General features: G+C 37.3%; 1 protein-coding gene across 1 annotated transcript; it reads right to left on the bottom strand.

Moving 5' to 3' along the window:
- Nucleotides 1-8,713: 8,713 nt before the first annotated feature.
- Nucleotides 8,714-11,843, bottom strand: LOC135219480 (keratin, type II cytoskeletal 1-like). Its single transcript, XM_064256283.1, has 3 exons — nucleotides 11,749-11,843; nucleotides 9,353-9,426; nucleotides 8,714-9,154 (listed from the first exon to the last, which is right to left on the bottom strand). The coding sequence occupies exons 1-3, from the start codon at nucleotides 11,767-11,769 to the stop codon at nucleotides 8,932-8,934; spliced, it is 318 nt and encodes a 105-aa protein (XP_064112353.1). The 5' UTR covers nucleotides 11,770-11,843; the 3' UTR covers nucleotides 8,714-8,931.
- Nucleotides 11,844-14,997: the final 3,154 nt, after the last annotated feature.

Raw genomic sequence — 14,997 nt, 5'->3', positions numbered from 1 at the left:
CTGATGTCGGAAATGACAAAGTAGTTTATCATATTGAGACACTTGGCAGATTATGAGTACACTCTCCATAATGATACTACATCCCTTCATAAGCTTAGATTTTGCCACTGGTTTTAGATGCTGTTATTAGGCTGGTAATGACGCTGGAGGGATGTTAGTATTATGCATCTTTTGCTGTAACTAGTTTGATATTAAGGTTAAAATGACACTCCAACTGTTTGGCTTTTATTATTTCAAACTGAAGTTTCATAAGTTGTTTAATTAAAATTCATCCTTCCTTAAAGCTTTTAGTTTTACAAAGTTTTAACAAATTTGTATTAAAACATTGAACCATGGGATCAATGGACGAGTGCATAATAAAATACCTATTATAAAAGTTACATTTAAGAATTGCTTTCTTCTGAAGCGAGAAAGCGAGCAAGTGCAGTATGAATTAAAAATTCAGATTCTTGTTACTGGGCCAAAACAGACCAAATAGCTAATACTTGGAAATAGACAGGAGATCAAGGGAAGTAGATAGTGAATAGTAAGTTAAGAGCGAGTTGGCGATAGGAAATTGATAATACCGAAAATAAATGATTGTATCTGCCTTGAAAATATTTCTAAGGTTGATATCACTCAAATTTAGCAACATTCTCACCAGATTGTCCTTGTATGAGGATGAAATTTCTTTAAATGTGAGAGTGCACAATAAACTTCCAATAACCTTCAATGTTAGCAAATATAAACAACTCGAGAGGAGCCTTACTTAAATCGCTTGATGCACCTTGAGGTTTTTAAAATCAAAACCCCACAAGAGCCTGTATAATTGTTACAGTTCATAAAACTGAACGCAGATTATTTAATGACTGTCACTAGGACAAAATGTTAGGACGGAAAAACAAGCACAACACCATGGCAAACAGACCGAAACTGAGTAATCCTTTTATATTTAGCTGACGCAGACGTATTTCATCTACATATTAAAAATATTTGTGAATTTAGGGACGTTTGTACAACAGACCATAAGGGTCTGTTGATGGCATAAATTTAATAAAGTGCTCAATGCCTAATATATCAAATCTGGAAGAGAGCACGAATCTTCACATGACTTCCCACTTCCAGTGAATTCAAATCGGGAGGCTAAGATGAATCAGTTACTGGTTTACTAAACTTAGAGCATCGACTGGTCGAAGGCCATGGGTCTTGCTAAAGTACTGAACCATAACTACAGGAAAAGAGGTTTAGGTCCAATGATTGTGTGCATATATTTGCCGGTACCAGACGTTTCATATACCAAAAACACTAGTTGGCAAGCTTTTTTTTTTTTTTATATCTGCTATAACCCATTGCTCAGTGCTATTTATCGGCTAAATTCTGCCATATTTAAAGTTGTTTTTTTTTTTTTTACTCTGTTTATAAGGTCCTGTCGCTAAAGATTTCAGTAACTGATTTACGAATGTTAGTAACCTGTGGACAAAGTATTTCCTCGGGTAAACTGCTATATTTAAGCCCTTAGAAACAATGTTTTAATGTAGTAACTGGTAAACGTGAGGACGAGGGCCGCACGAGGATAGTCTATTGATGTGATGTTTTGCCTTCAGAATATAGAAAATGGTGTGTACAATGCGTTGAAGGTGGGGTAACTTGAGAATTTACATTGCTAAGGTGGACTTATCCCGTCTATTGTGTATTTGCGCTCATACCCAAGGGGCAGAGGCGGATTTAGGGCTCCGCGCCTGTAAGGGCATCGCACTTCGGCAAAAAAAAAAAAAAAAAAAAATGAAAAACTAAAATATCTCAATGTGCTCAATTAGAAAATAAATCCCAGAAACCTAACTCCCAACCCCCAGCTGTGTATGGGCCCTCTTTGCCTACTCATAAATGAGAAGGGCCCTTTTAAGGTCACCGGGCTAGGCCCCGTACATCCTAAATCCGCCTCAAGGGCTGGTACTACACCTAGTTCCTCCATGTATTATAAAAACCCCTCTGAGGTTTACGTAAAAAAATTTGGAAGATTGCGGAAAATTCCTCTAATGGTTTCACTTTTTTATACACTATAGATACCATTTTCTTTATTGTTCAGCCACAAAAGTATGCATCAATAATCTATCTTCATGCGGCCCTCTCCTTACATTTGCCGATTAATTTTGTGAAACACCACTTTATTGTTCAGTGGGCAATTTTGTGATAAGCCGGGCATTTGTTAAATTATGAGCAGATTACAGAATAGCATTACATTAAGAAAACATGTACCACAGAAATCGTAATAGCACTCTTTCAATCCTTCTGTGGAACGGTTGCCAGACGTTAAGATACAATTCTAGCATTCCTGGCTTTTTATTTCCTTCATCATGGTCTTGCATTCGTGTCCATTGGTCAGTAGGCACATAGTGCAGTCAGTCTGGGGGAAAACTGCCTATTTGCCGAATCCAAAAGGTCTGTAGCCGAAATTTTCACTGAGAAAAGGTCGGTGACGGATTCGACCTCCGAAGATGCCTCCAAAGCCGCGTCCAACACCATGGGCTGGTCCTCCATGACCTCCCACACAGCCTCCAATGCTTCGAAATAAGAAATATATTTTAGTTATATATATAGTCACTAAGAAATAAATTAAACTAATTTGTGCATAAAATAACTATTTTTTGTCGTGTCATATAATTGTTTAGATTGGGAAAGTAAATCCACGGTAGTATGACTGCTTGAATGTGTTATTTAGAATATATAACATAATCAGTCAGTCTTACTACTGTGGATTTACTTTCCAGTTTATTGTTTAAAAATTTTAAACTAAAAGCCTGTCCACACGACCGGGCCTGATCGGCGGACCTCCCCTCTAACGGGCACACTTGACGGGCGAACCGTGAAATTGCCCGATGGGTCTTGTAGCACAATCACCATGGTGGTGCCCGTTGGCTTGAGCTTCGACCCTGGCAGACGTACGTTAACCATATACATTTGTTTTACTGAGCCATTCTTTGCACCATATTCTCTTCTTTTTCTTCTTTTTCATCACACACAAAGAAATTATCATGCTACACAATATCTTCTTCTTTGCGGTAGGCACCATGTTTATCGTACGCACTGAACACACTACTGGCATCACCGGGCACGCCCACCTCTCCATCGCCTCACCCGTGTGAACAACATTCACGGGGAAGCCCGCAAGAATTTGTCCGTCAAACCCGGAGCACGCCGATCAGGCCCGCTCGTGTGGACAGGCCTTAATTGTTAAACTAATTTTGCATGATTTTAAAACTAGCCTTTATGGAAATGGAAATGTAATGAATTATCTTTGCTTAGCGTCAAAATGAATAGAAAGCAATGCCTATGCATGAGAATGAATGAGGTGAAGGAATAACGAAGTTATTTACCATAGTAAATAATTGAGATAGCCGTAAAAAAACTGGCGGAAAACATTTGTGCACAATAAATCTATTAACATTTGGATGAGGGAATATCATTCCTTCCTATAAAAGACGGTAAAAAGAGTATTGTACTGTTTTGTACAGGACTAGATTATAAATTTTTATGACCATCTCCAGTTGGGTTGACCATTGCCCCTGTCACAATGTCTGTCCCACAATCTAACAACTTTGACAGTCACGTGACCGACCTTTGTTAAAATGTTCGCTTAATCACAATTTTAGTCACGTGACCTACAATCGTTGAAATGTTCACTTTATCACTTTTTGTCAATCCCGTGCCCTACCTTTTACATTAAAATATTCGTAAAAGGTCACTCATAACTTACTTCGTAATCAAGCTTAGAAACAAAAAAGGCAAACTAAAAACTTCGACTTGGAATGGTAAACTTTACCTGCCTCCGCAGGGAGGGCCGATATGTTTGGCCCCTCCGTCGGGGTGGGCGGAGATGCAGATGACCATAGCCATTACGACAGCCACTAAGAGAATTACCTGAGAATCGAATAGATCATTGGCATTGGAAAATCATACAGTTGTATATAAAAGCAACATATAAATGTATATGTTTATATATGTATATATATATATATCTATATATATATATATAATATATATATATATATATAATGTATGTATATACACGTCTACTTGCCATTCAATAATGTGATACCACAATATTGCGCTTTTCTTGACTCGTTGCTTATGATGCAGCGGCACAAGATGCGAAAAGTGGTCATGAATTACGAAAATAGCCATATTTCAACCTAAAATTTTAAAAAGAATCTGTAACTACTTTCAACTGAAGGGTATCCACGATTTCACCAAACAAGTGGCAAAACGAGACACCTTTGTTAATAAAAACGTGAAAGAGCCACTTATGACAAATCTGTATGTATACGTGACCCTTGAATTAACTCTGCATAACTCCCATCTGAAATGAAAGTATTGCATTTTGCCTGCTTGACAAATTTATCATTTGCTTATGTGGCAGTGATAATCATGAGAAGTTAACTTGAAACAGTTTTGCCAACAGTCAAAACGTAAGAAAATAATGTTATGAAACCTTTTTAAAAAATCATGAAATTCTACGAACTCTAAGGCTAACCTCATGCACATATGCATCCCCAAAACAAGTGACAGTCTTACCTGCAAACGAGGACCAGTCATGATGGAATATTATTTTTTTTTATCCTCGCTTTTGATGACTGAAGGATGGTCGCTTTCCGTACGTTAGGGTAGCTATAATACGGACTGCGTATAATCAACAGCGCCTACCTATCCCGGAGCAGGTAGGGGTGACGTTGCCAACGAATAATATTTGCAAGGAGACTTGATAACAATTTTACTGAGCTTAGATATGAACGTCAGACCAAAAACAATGTCATTTTCGATATAAGATGCATAGGCAGGTACCTTTCTCACTTTCTCTCCATTCGAGAGGAATGGTAGCTGATGAGCTTCGAAATGAACCCATTTCCAGGACGATGCTATGGTATGGATTTCTCCCCAAGGTCCGAATAATCAAGGTCTGCACCAAAACCACACGTGAAATCAGAAGCAGAGAAGATGGCGCAATTATTAGCAAGCGGACATATTTACCATTAGTCTACCGATAACTTATAAAAGCCTATTTCAAAACAATTGCATTAACAACATACTTCATACAAATAGGTAGTGACAAACAGTAAAGAACTCTACTTCAAGGCCAGAGGCATGGAGCTTTGTCCCAGCTCCGTATTAATTTGCAATCCACGATGTAGCATCAGCCAGGTGGACATGCGCTGAATACGTAATCCTGCTATGGAGGGATTTGATCAACAACAACAAAGCGAAGTGAATGAAAAGTGCGCATTTGATAAGATTACACTTATAAGATCACAAACAATGATGCTGATAATCATTGAAATTACTTGTGAAAATGGTAGTCGATTTTTACAAATAAAATGCTAGGCCTTTTTGCGAAGGAAAACCTTCTGGTTATAATGAATCTCTCGAAAAGATAAATGATAGTCTCTATTTTTAAAGTGTCTATTTTTAAAAATAAACTGCTAATAGAAATAACAAGCGGATGTCTGAGAGTGATTAGAAAAGATAAATTAGTCCATTTTCGTAAATAATAGGAAAATCATCATAATGAAAAACCTTAATATCTGTATTACTCCATTTCCCAAATTTGCGTCCTGAGGCATTAGTTTTAGTTTAAAGACTAGACTCCCGTAGAGCAGGAATAAACGAGCAGTTTTAAATGCCGTGGATCCAGCATTAGGGATGGAAAGGGGTGTAAACATCATGAAGCAAATGATAAATTAATCATGTATTTTTTTTTACCTTTTAGCTTGTCAAACAAACTGTTGGTTAACAATTTATTTGAGAAAATTAGAGATTATTAGTGAAATTTTCACGGCCAGGTAATGCCAATGAATTTATGACAGCGAGCCTAAATGAATTTTCTTACAGTGGCGAAGTTTTCTTAAACTGCTGAGTTTATTTCGTCGGTTAAAGCCCAAAATTCTTCTTTGAGTTTTATTGAAAAGTCTGGATAAGGAGTCAACAGTCACGCACCATTAGTTCAATAACTACTAAATAGCTACGTAAAACGTTTCATTAGTTTTTATCTCGGCTTTTTAGCGCCATAAAAGACTGACCGGTTCCATTTTTTTTGGAGTTTTATCCATAGTAAGGGATCGCTAATCCCAACGAGCGCTTCCTAACACTCATTTCGTATTTGGTTTTTGCAGATGGTTTACGGAAGGATGGATGCCCTAAGCTCTGACCCTCCTTGTTTATCGAGGGCTGTGAAAAACAAAAAGTATAACCGTAGCTAAGGATAGCAATGGTAACTATAAAGGATGAGCTCGGGGCCATAGTAAATTTCTTCTGCAGGCATTTGAATCTTTATATAAAACACACACACGCGCATACGTACGTTTTAGGCACAGGCGTATGGAAGGACATGCCGCATTACATGATTTCTTTATTCACTTACCATCTTCAGGCTGAAAACAGAAACTAAATATGACATTAACACAAAACACTTTTAAAAAACCAAAGTATTAAATGCTTCTAAGTAATATTACGAAATAAAAATCTCAAAGAATAAGGAAAACACCTTACTCAGGTGGAATCCTGCTGTTCTGTGTCAGAACGGTGGAAAAGCCATATACAGCTGAAGAACAGGGTGACGTGGCTTTACGCTAAATACAAAGGTACTAAGGTGACATGGTTGTTTAGTGAGGGCGCCAGTTTCTTAATTGCCAAACTTTCAAGAATGTGGAGGTGGTGTTTATATGGTGATGTCATAATGACGTTAAAGTTATTATATGTCTGTCCTAGAGATTCTGGCGTGATTCATGATATTAGATTGTTCGGGGCTGGATAATTATTTGCTGCCCGTTCTGTAACTTATGCCTTTATGAGCATCGTATCTCACCTTGAGCAACCGGCGCGTACTTCCTACGCAGGTCTGCTGATAACATCAAGATTGCATCAAGATGGGCAACTTCTCTTTGTGTTTAGGGAGCCACCGATAGTTCTAGGATTCACACAAGTGAATCTGGCATCAACTGCTGGATATTGGCGATTTAAAATTTGCTTGAGATAGGGTAAAAACTTCCTATCAGTCATGTATGTAAGGTTATTTGACATATCTTAGTTTCTGTGCCTAAATGCACTGCACCAGGTGGATGGAAAAAAGTTAATGATACGTTGGTATTAGAAAATCCCTAAAGAAATTTGATTTCAAGAAATAAAAAATATAATATAATCTAACAAATTCTATTGATTTTACGAACAGTATTTAATGCCAGAACTCTGACCTTACCATGACAAGCTTCGATTTTGAAACACTGTTCTCTAATATCCCAGTGGAGGAAACTATTTACTTTACTTTAGATATTATTTTTACAGAAGATGATTCCATTTATAATGGCTTTAAACGTGATGATTTTAGAAAATTAGTAGAATTAGCAGTACGGGACGCTGCTGTCATTTTCAATGAACATGTTTATTTGCAAATAGAGGGTGTGGGTATGGACAACCCTCTAAGCTGCAAATTCGCCAATATTTTTATGCTCAAATTTGGAGGGGAATGACTGGAAAATTGCCCTTCTTTTCCTCTTTGTTTAAAGTATATGTAGATAGCACCTTTGTTTTGTTTAAAGACAGGCATCATAGAGAGTCCCTTTTACAATATGCTAAATCTAAACACTGAAATCTTAAATTCCAGTGCGAATAAGATCATGAACAATTAGCCTGTTTAGATACAATGATATTCCGTAAAGACAACTGTTTTAAGAAACCTACTTTTACCCACGGTCTAGTGCTTTTACCATCTTTGGCCTAAATTTTAACACTTTTGCTTTTATAATTTTAAAGTAAATGTTTTATCTGCACTCATCCACAGGGCTATAAACCTAACATTCAGTTGAAAATTATACCATGATGAGATCAAATTTCTTGAGGGATTTTTTAATACCAACTATTATCCATCGGGTCTACTTTTTAAATATATTGAGAAAACTTTTAATAACTTTTTTTCATCCAACTGGTGCAGCGCATTTAGTTGATGCCAGATTCACTTGAGTGAATCCTTGAACTATCGGTGGCTCCCTAAACACGAAGAGAAGTTGCTCTTCTTGATGCAATCTAGTGTAGTATGTTTATTCAATGGCTGCTGATGTAATCAGCAGATCTGCGTAGGAAGTACGAGCCGGTTGCTCAAGGTGAGTTATGATGCTTATACAGGTGTAAGTTACGGAACGAGCAGCAAATAATTCTCCAGCCCAGAACAACCCAATGTCAGGAATCACGCCAGAAAATTATAATAACTTGAAGGTCATAATGACATCATCATATAAACACCACCTCCGGGCTCTTGGAAGTTTAGCAGTTAAGAAACTGGTGCCCTCACTAAACAACCATTCCACCTCAGTACCTTTGTATTTAGCATAAAACCACGTGACGGCATCCTTTGCCTTCTCTTGACTTTTCCACTGTCCTGACACGGACCAGCAGGACAATACTTGAGCAAGGACTTTTCCTTATTCCTTGAGATTTTTATTTTGTAATTTTACTTAGAAGTGTTTTATTTGTTTCCTTTTGAAAACGTGTTTGGTATGAATGTAATATTTATTTTCTGCGTTTAGCCTGAAGATGGGACTTTGTCTTGGAACTTCGCAAGTGAATAAAGAAACCATGTGATGTGCCATGCCCGTCCATATCCCTGTGCTTATCTCACCGATGATTAGCCTGCCTATGATGAGGACTATCAGTTTTTATATTCACTTGGGAATCTGATGAACAGTGCGAGTGTATAACAAAATTTTATTACAAAAACCATCTCACACTATAACCCGTAAAAAATATTTTCAAAGCAGTGATTTTGGACTCTTTCTCCGGAATGGCTGCTATACGTCAGACGTAGTTCCAGCGTTCCAGAGTTCCAGGTTTTTCCTCCTCTTCTTTGTATCTTTTGTAAGTTTCGTCGACAATTAAACCTTTTGCATTGTCGGTTTGGAATGAAGATCTCTATTTTCCGTATCCATAAGGCCTGTGGCCGAAACCTCCATGGCCGAAACCTCCATGGCCGAAACCTCCTTGGCCGAAACCTCCTTGGCTGAAGCCTCCATGGCCGAAGCCTCCATGGCCGAAGCCTCCATGGCCGAAGCCTCCGTGACCGAAGCCTCCATGACCAATTGGTCTGTTGCTGAAGCCGCCTCCCAAACCGTGACCTCCAAACTGACCTCCAAATCTTTCAGATAGAAAACAATAGAAAAATTATGTAAAGCTACAGAAACAATAAATTAGCGAATGAAAATATGTAAACAAACAAAAATAGATAAGGATTAGGATATTTTTTTACAAGGAAATAAATGTGATAATATATGGAAGAGAGAAAATATAAGAGAGTTACATCGAAACCAAAATCATCAAACGAAAGTGGCCTTACCCGTGTCTAACTCCTCCGCTAGGGAGGGCGGAGACGCAGAAGAGCAGAGCCATGATGGCCACTAGGAGAGCAACCTGACGGCGGAGGAAATTTTATTTACATAATGAGGTAAATCTATCTTTTTCATTATCAGGTAGAATTTGCTGCATACCACACATGTATATGTATATATATATATATATATATATATATATATATATATATATATATATATATATGATATATATATATATATATACACACACATACACACACATATTTATATATATATATATATATATATATATATATATATATATATATATATATATATATATATATATATATATATTATTATAGCCACACAAACACTCACGACAAACTGGCGAAAAATCCCCTCCAAAACGTCCCCACAGAATTTTTTCGGAAAATAAGATTAATTGATCAAGACAAAAAGAGCAAAAAGAGAAATTTAAAGAAATTAATCCTAAACTACCCTATTTTTATGGCCTTCCCAAAACTCGCATAGACAACCTTCCATTCAGACCCATCGTTTCATGTGCCGGAGCTTTCAATTACAAAATTTCTGAATGGTTAGCTGGCCTCCTTTCCCTATTTTAGGCACTTTTTCTCCCAGTCACATTAAACATTCGGAAGGTTTTTGTCACAAATTCAGAGAAGCACATATACCACTTCACAACATAAAACTTTTAAGCCTTGACGTTGATTCCCTGTTCACGAAAGTACCAGTACAGGACGTTGTTCAGTTTTTGAGGGAAAAATTATCCCCCTATTCAGATAATTTCCCATTGGCGCTTGACAAAATAATAAAGTTAGTTGAATTATGTGTATCTAATAACGTATATTCATTCGAGGAATCATTCTATAAGCAAAAATTCGGGTGCAGTATGGGTTTTAACCTATTTGTACATGGAATACTTTGAAACTACAGTAATAAATGCAATAAAACCCAAATACATGCTGTGGATGAGATATGTAGCTGATATTATAACATTTTGGGATAATAGGTGGGGCAATTTTAATTCATTCTTTTCAAAATTAAACGCATTAGTGCCCAGCATCAAATTTAAAGTTGAATGGGAAACAGACAACAAAATTCCTTTTCTTGATTTTTTAATAATAAGAGACATGTCAGAATACAAATTTACCATATACAGAAAACCAACGTTTTCACTTTCATACATTCACCACTTCAGCTATCACGACATTCCTATCAAGATAGGCGTAGCCAGCAACCTATTCTTAAGAGCCTTACGAATTTGTTCCCCAGATTTCCTGGAAAAAGAATTTGAACTAATTCGTAAGCAGCCTTCTTCTTTAAGGTATCTTGACTGTATAAATGAGAAAGCAATTCCACAAAGCAAACGTAATTTTCTACCGACCCCCTCAAGACAAGACCAGAGACACACCTAACAATAAAATAAAAATTCCACACCTGGACAGGATTAAGACGGTGACCCAGACCCTCGGAAAATCTAACCCTTTTGCATTTACTTACCAAAACACCTTAGCCAATTCCCTGATTAACGTCCAACAAAAGACATCACCCAAGGACACAGGCGTTTATGAAATCCCATGCCTGGACTGTGACCAATCTTATATCGGATTTACAGGAAAATCACTTCCCTACAGATTAATACAGCATAAACGGTCAGTTAGGTATGGACAACAGAACTCACCTATTTTCAACCATATAAATGAACATATCCATAGAATAAACTGGAATTTGTCTCATATAATTTATAGCAGCAACTGCCGGTACAAGAGTCAAATGATGGAATCGGCCTTGATTAAAGAGAGGCAGGTAATGAATATCTCAAAGGGAGCATGTGACTCAAATATCATCAACAAGGTTTTCATTCAACCAACGCTTAAGAAGATTAAAGGAAGATTATCAGCGGGAGTGACCTAAATTGGCTTACCTGTGGATGGACCTCTTGGTATAAATACCACCTTTTCTGTAACTTTTCTCATTCATCTACCTGAAGAGGGCGACAGCAGTCTCTGAAATATAGTCTTTATCTCTCTATATTATGAGGCTGTAATTAATCCCAGCCCTCCGGCCCTTGGATGTTTAGAGGACTCTTGTGCTAACGATGGCTGGCAATTCTTGGTTTCATCGTTATAAGTATGTTTTGACTTTTCGTATTTCTCTCACATAAAGGAGGTAAGTTGAGTATCAGTGATCGCGCTAATGTTGCTGACCAGTAAGTAAGACGAGGAAGTACTTTCTAATGTTTGTGAGTGGAACTAAATTTAAGTTGTCTTAGGGTCGTACGCAAATTCAAGAACAGAGAAAATATAATAGGATATAGAATAGAATATGTCGCAATTGTACAGGGCCTTCGTGTGCACATAATTTGATAATGTCACCCCAAACACCTAGTCAATCTTACCTGTGAACGAAGACCGATCATGATGAAGTAGCGTGGTTTCTCGAGATTTCTTCCTCTGATGGTAGGTGAAGTCTGGTTCCCATCCGGACTGAAGCATCTTTTATACAGCTACAACCGGCCAGCCGCTCATACCTGTTTAGATTGTGCACGAAGAGGCTACGTTGCCAACGAGCATATATTTTTTGCCAGTAAAAGTTTGTGGTAAAACGTTCGCACTTTACTTATTGCCTCGCAAACTCCTTTGTTTATGGAGGATTTCGTGTGGGATTTGGGGATTCTATTTAACGATGACAAAAAACATGTTTTTCTTATAACGTTTAATAACTGACGAAAGCATAAATCTCAAAAGCAACAGGCTATCTTGCATTTGTGAAAGTAAAACCAGGGAATATTGTGAGCAGGGAATACCCGTGATGCTTTCTCTCTCTCTGTCTCTCTCTCTCTCTCTCTCTCTCTCTCTCTCTCTCTCTAGTTGTGCGAGAAGACCAAGTTGGATTTGAATTTGGCATGCTTGGCGTAACTTATTTTAAGGGGATTTTGTTTCACAATTGGTTAAGTCAGCAGATTATTTAGACTGATTTATCCATCAGGCTGAAAATGATGACTTTCCCCAAAACAGATACAAAAGACAAGTAACCATGGAAACCATGAGCAGCCCGATTACTGAGCGGAACTGCAGAACAGTTTACTCGTATGGTACTCAGAAAATTAGCCAAGACGTTTTCCACACAGTAAGAGCAAAGTGAAGAAATGTATATTTTCGTTTTATTGCTGGTTTTAATTTCACTCTGAATTGATTTTTATATGAACAAAATGACTAAAATTTTTGACGCTGCCTTTTTTTTCCTGCCAGCTACTCTCGTATTCTTTATCAAACCTATAACCGTTTCCTGTTCCTTCATTCATCCTATCCAGCGATTTTCTCTGAAGTTTGTCAGTGGATGAATTTTTCTCTCTCTCTCTCATAAGTATGTAAGTTGTGACAGCAATACCCAAACTGAATCCTAATGGAAGAGTAACATCCTCCATAAGTTCAAGTTGAGTTCAAGTTGGGTACAAGGTCACAGTTGGTCATCTGAAGCACGTCGTAATTAATGTTTAAAATGCGATCTGAACTTCTCAAAGGTCAAATGAACTGGGTGCGAAGTTTATCCCATGTATGGTGAGTCAAGCAAAGATGAACTATATATGCCCAGTAATCATGATTTTCCCTAGTGTTATTCGTACAAGAACCAAGTCTTATTTCATTGTCTTTCTTATGAAGATCCCATAAACACTAAAAATAAAACAGATGCTTTAGGAATCAGAGGGTCAGGTATTATAAAACTGAGAGTTGTAAAAATACAGTAGAAAGGTTTTCATTACAAGGAAGGACAACAACATAATCAGCTTTTACATTTATTAATTTCCTCATTATAACCGAACTGACTAGACAGTCTGCAATCATAAGTAGGCTGATGAGTTATAACTAACAGGAAAGCAATATATTATTTCGTGAAATCAGAAAATTCTTAAAATCACTGACTGAGACATACATGACGCAAAATGTGCATTATTTTTAGTACGATCATCAACACGCCTGTGATAGTCATTAGATATATACGTATGAAACAAAATGGGAGATATTCAGCACAACAGTTGCGGTAGTGTAAGTGACATGTTTGTTATTCCATGAGACAAGAGGACGTAAACCTTAAGACAGGTTCAGATTCCTTAATTGTCGTAGAGGCTTGTTTTTGTACCGTCTGCTCCTTGGCTTGGCATCTTGCGTTCGTGTGCACTTTCTCCGCATTCGTAACTGGGTAGCGAAATATTCTAACTTTCTTCTTCACATTTTACCTTTAGGCATCAGCTATTAAAATGCTTTATGCTATTACTGGATACCACAAAAATGGAAGCAATTTTTACAAATCATTCAGGATTACGTTGAAGTATAACAAGGAAGGGCTTTTAAGATAATCAAAAGTCAGTTCATTATACATTATGAATGCGTTCTTTATTATTGTACTGTTTCCCTTACAGATGTCGGCTACGGAGAGAGAGAGAGAGAGAGAGAGAGAGAGAGAGAGAGAGAGAGAGAGAGAGAACAAAAAAATACAACAACGACCAATGCCGCATTCATACTTAAGCATCAGAAAACTTTTATAACATTACCTTATTCACAAACTCCATAAACTTACATAGAGGGCCTATCAGTAGCACAAGTAATCCCCTGCACGCACGCACACACACACACACACACACACACACTCCACCTTTCCCTTTCATTGACTACACTAGCGCTTGCTTGATATAATATTCCTTCCTTTCCGGTACTCGTTTTTCTCCGTGTATCCAGGAATTCCACGGTCTTCCCCTTCCTACTCTCCATCCTAACATTTCCGTCTTATATTTTTGCTCAAACTATCGATTTTCATTCTTTCCGCACGACCAAACCACCTCGAAATAAATTTATTACTTAACGAAAGTATTTCCACATTTCTCACAATCAGCATTTCTCTTCCATAGCGGAGAACTATCGCAACTCTCACATGAAAGGTTCGAAATTGCTTACTCACCGAGGATACAAATTCGGATTGGGACCAAATATGAACCAAATTATAGCTAGTGAATCTGTGTTTAACTTTTGTAATGTGTCAGTAACAATGACCTACTATTCGTCCTTCATATTAACATAGAACGCTCCTATGTTTTCAAGGTCTACAACCTCAGTTTCTAGAGGAGTCAGTTTTATGTGCTGCACAACATACTGTGCTCTTCTTGGGAACGAAGTTGAAAGACAGTATCATTTTTCTCCTACAAATTTTGTTTGTTTGTCTCTGTTCCTAGAAGTTTCTGATTAGCTTTCAACAACTTTTAAAAACAAAACATAATTTGTACAATCAGATTATTTATAACGTACGCCAAGTAAAGCGCAAATTATTGTTTATCAATTGCGGTTTTAACATAGTTAATATTTATCGATTAATTCATGAAAACAGCATTAATTCTTGACTTTATGTCAGGTTATATATTCACTTGGAGATTTAATAACAAATACGGAGATTCACAATCTGCTTTTTATCAGAAAATTATCGTCACATCATAAAGTGCTAGACCACATTTCCAAAGGACTGATTTTGGAATCTTGCGCCGGAGAGCTTCCATACAAAAGATGCAATTCCAGGGTTCCAGGTCTCGTTTTCCTCTTTGCATTTTTTTTTCGTGGACCAATAAACCTTCCGCGTTGTCGGTTTGGAAGGAAGGCTC

This window comes from Macrobrachium nipponense, chromosome 1 (genome assembly GCF_015104395.2).
Source record: "Macrobrachium nipponense isolate FS-2020 chromosome 1, ASM1510439v2, whole genome shotgun sequence".
NCBI classification, from domain to species: domain Eukaryota; kingdom Metazoa; phylum Arthropoda; class Malacostraca; order Decapoda; family Palaemonidae; genus Macrobrachium; species Macrobrachium nipponense.
The sequence above is the reverse complement of the archived record's forward strand: the minus strand, read 5'-3'. Positions and strand labels throughout refer to the sequence as shown.

Coding starts and splice junctions, on each gene's coding strand:
- LOC135219480 (XM_064256283.1), bottom strand. CDS start 11,769: ATGATCGGTCTTCGTTCACAG. Junction 9,427..11,748: donor TGATCGGTCTTCGTTCACAG/GTAAGATTGACT, acceptor CTCCGCCGTCAG/GTTGCTCTCCTAGTGGCCAT. Junction 9,155..9,352: donor AGCGGAGGAGTTAGACACGG/GTAAGGCCACTT, acceptor TCTATCTGAAAG/ATTTGGAGGTCAGTTTGGAG.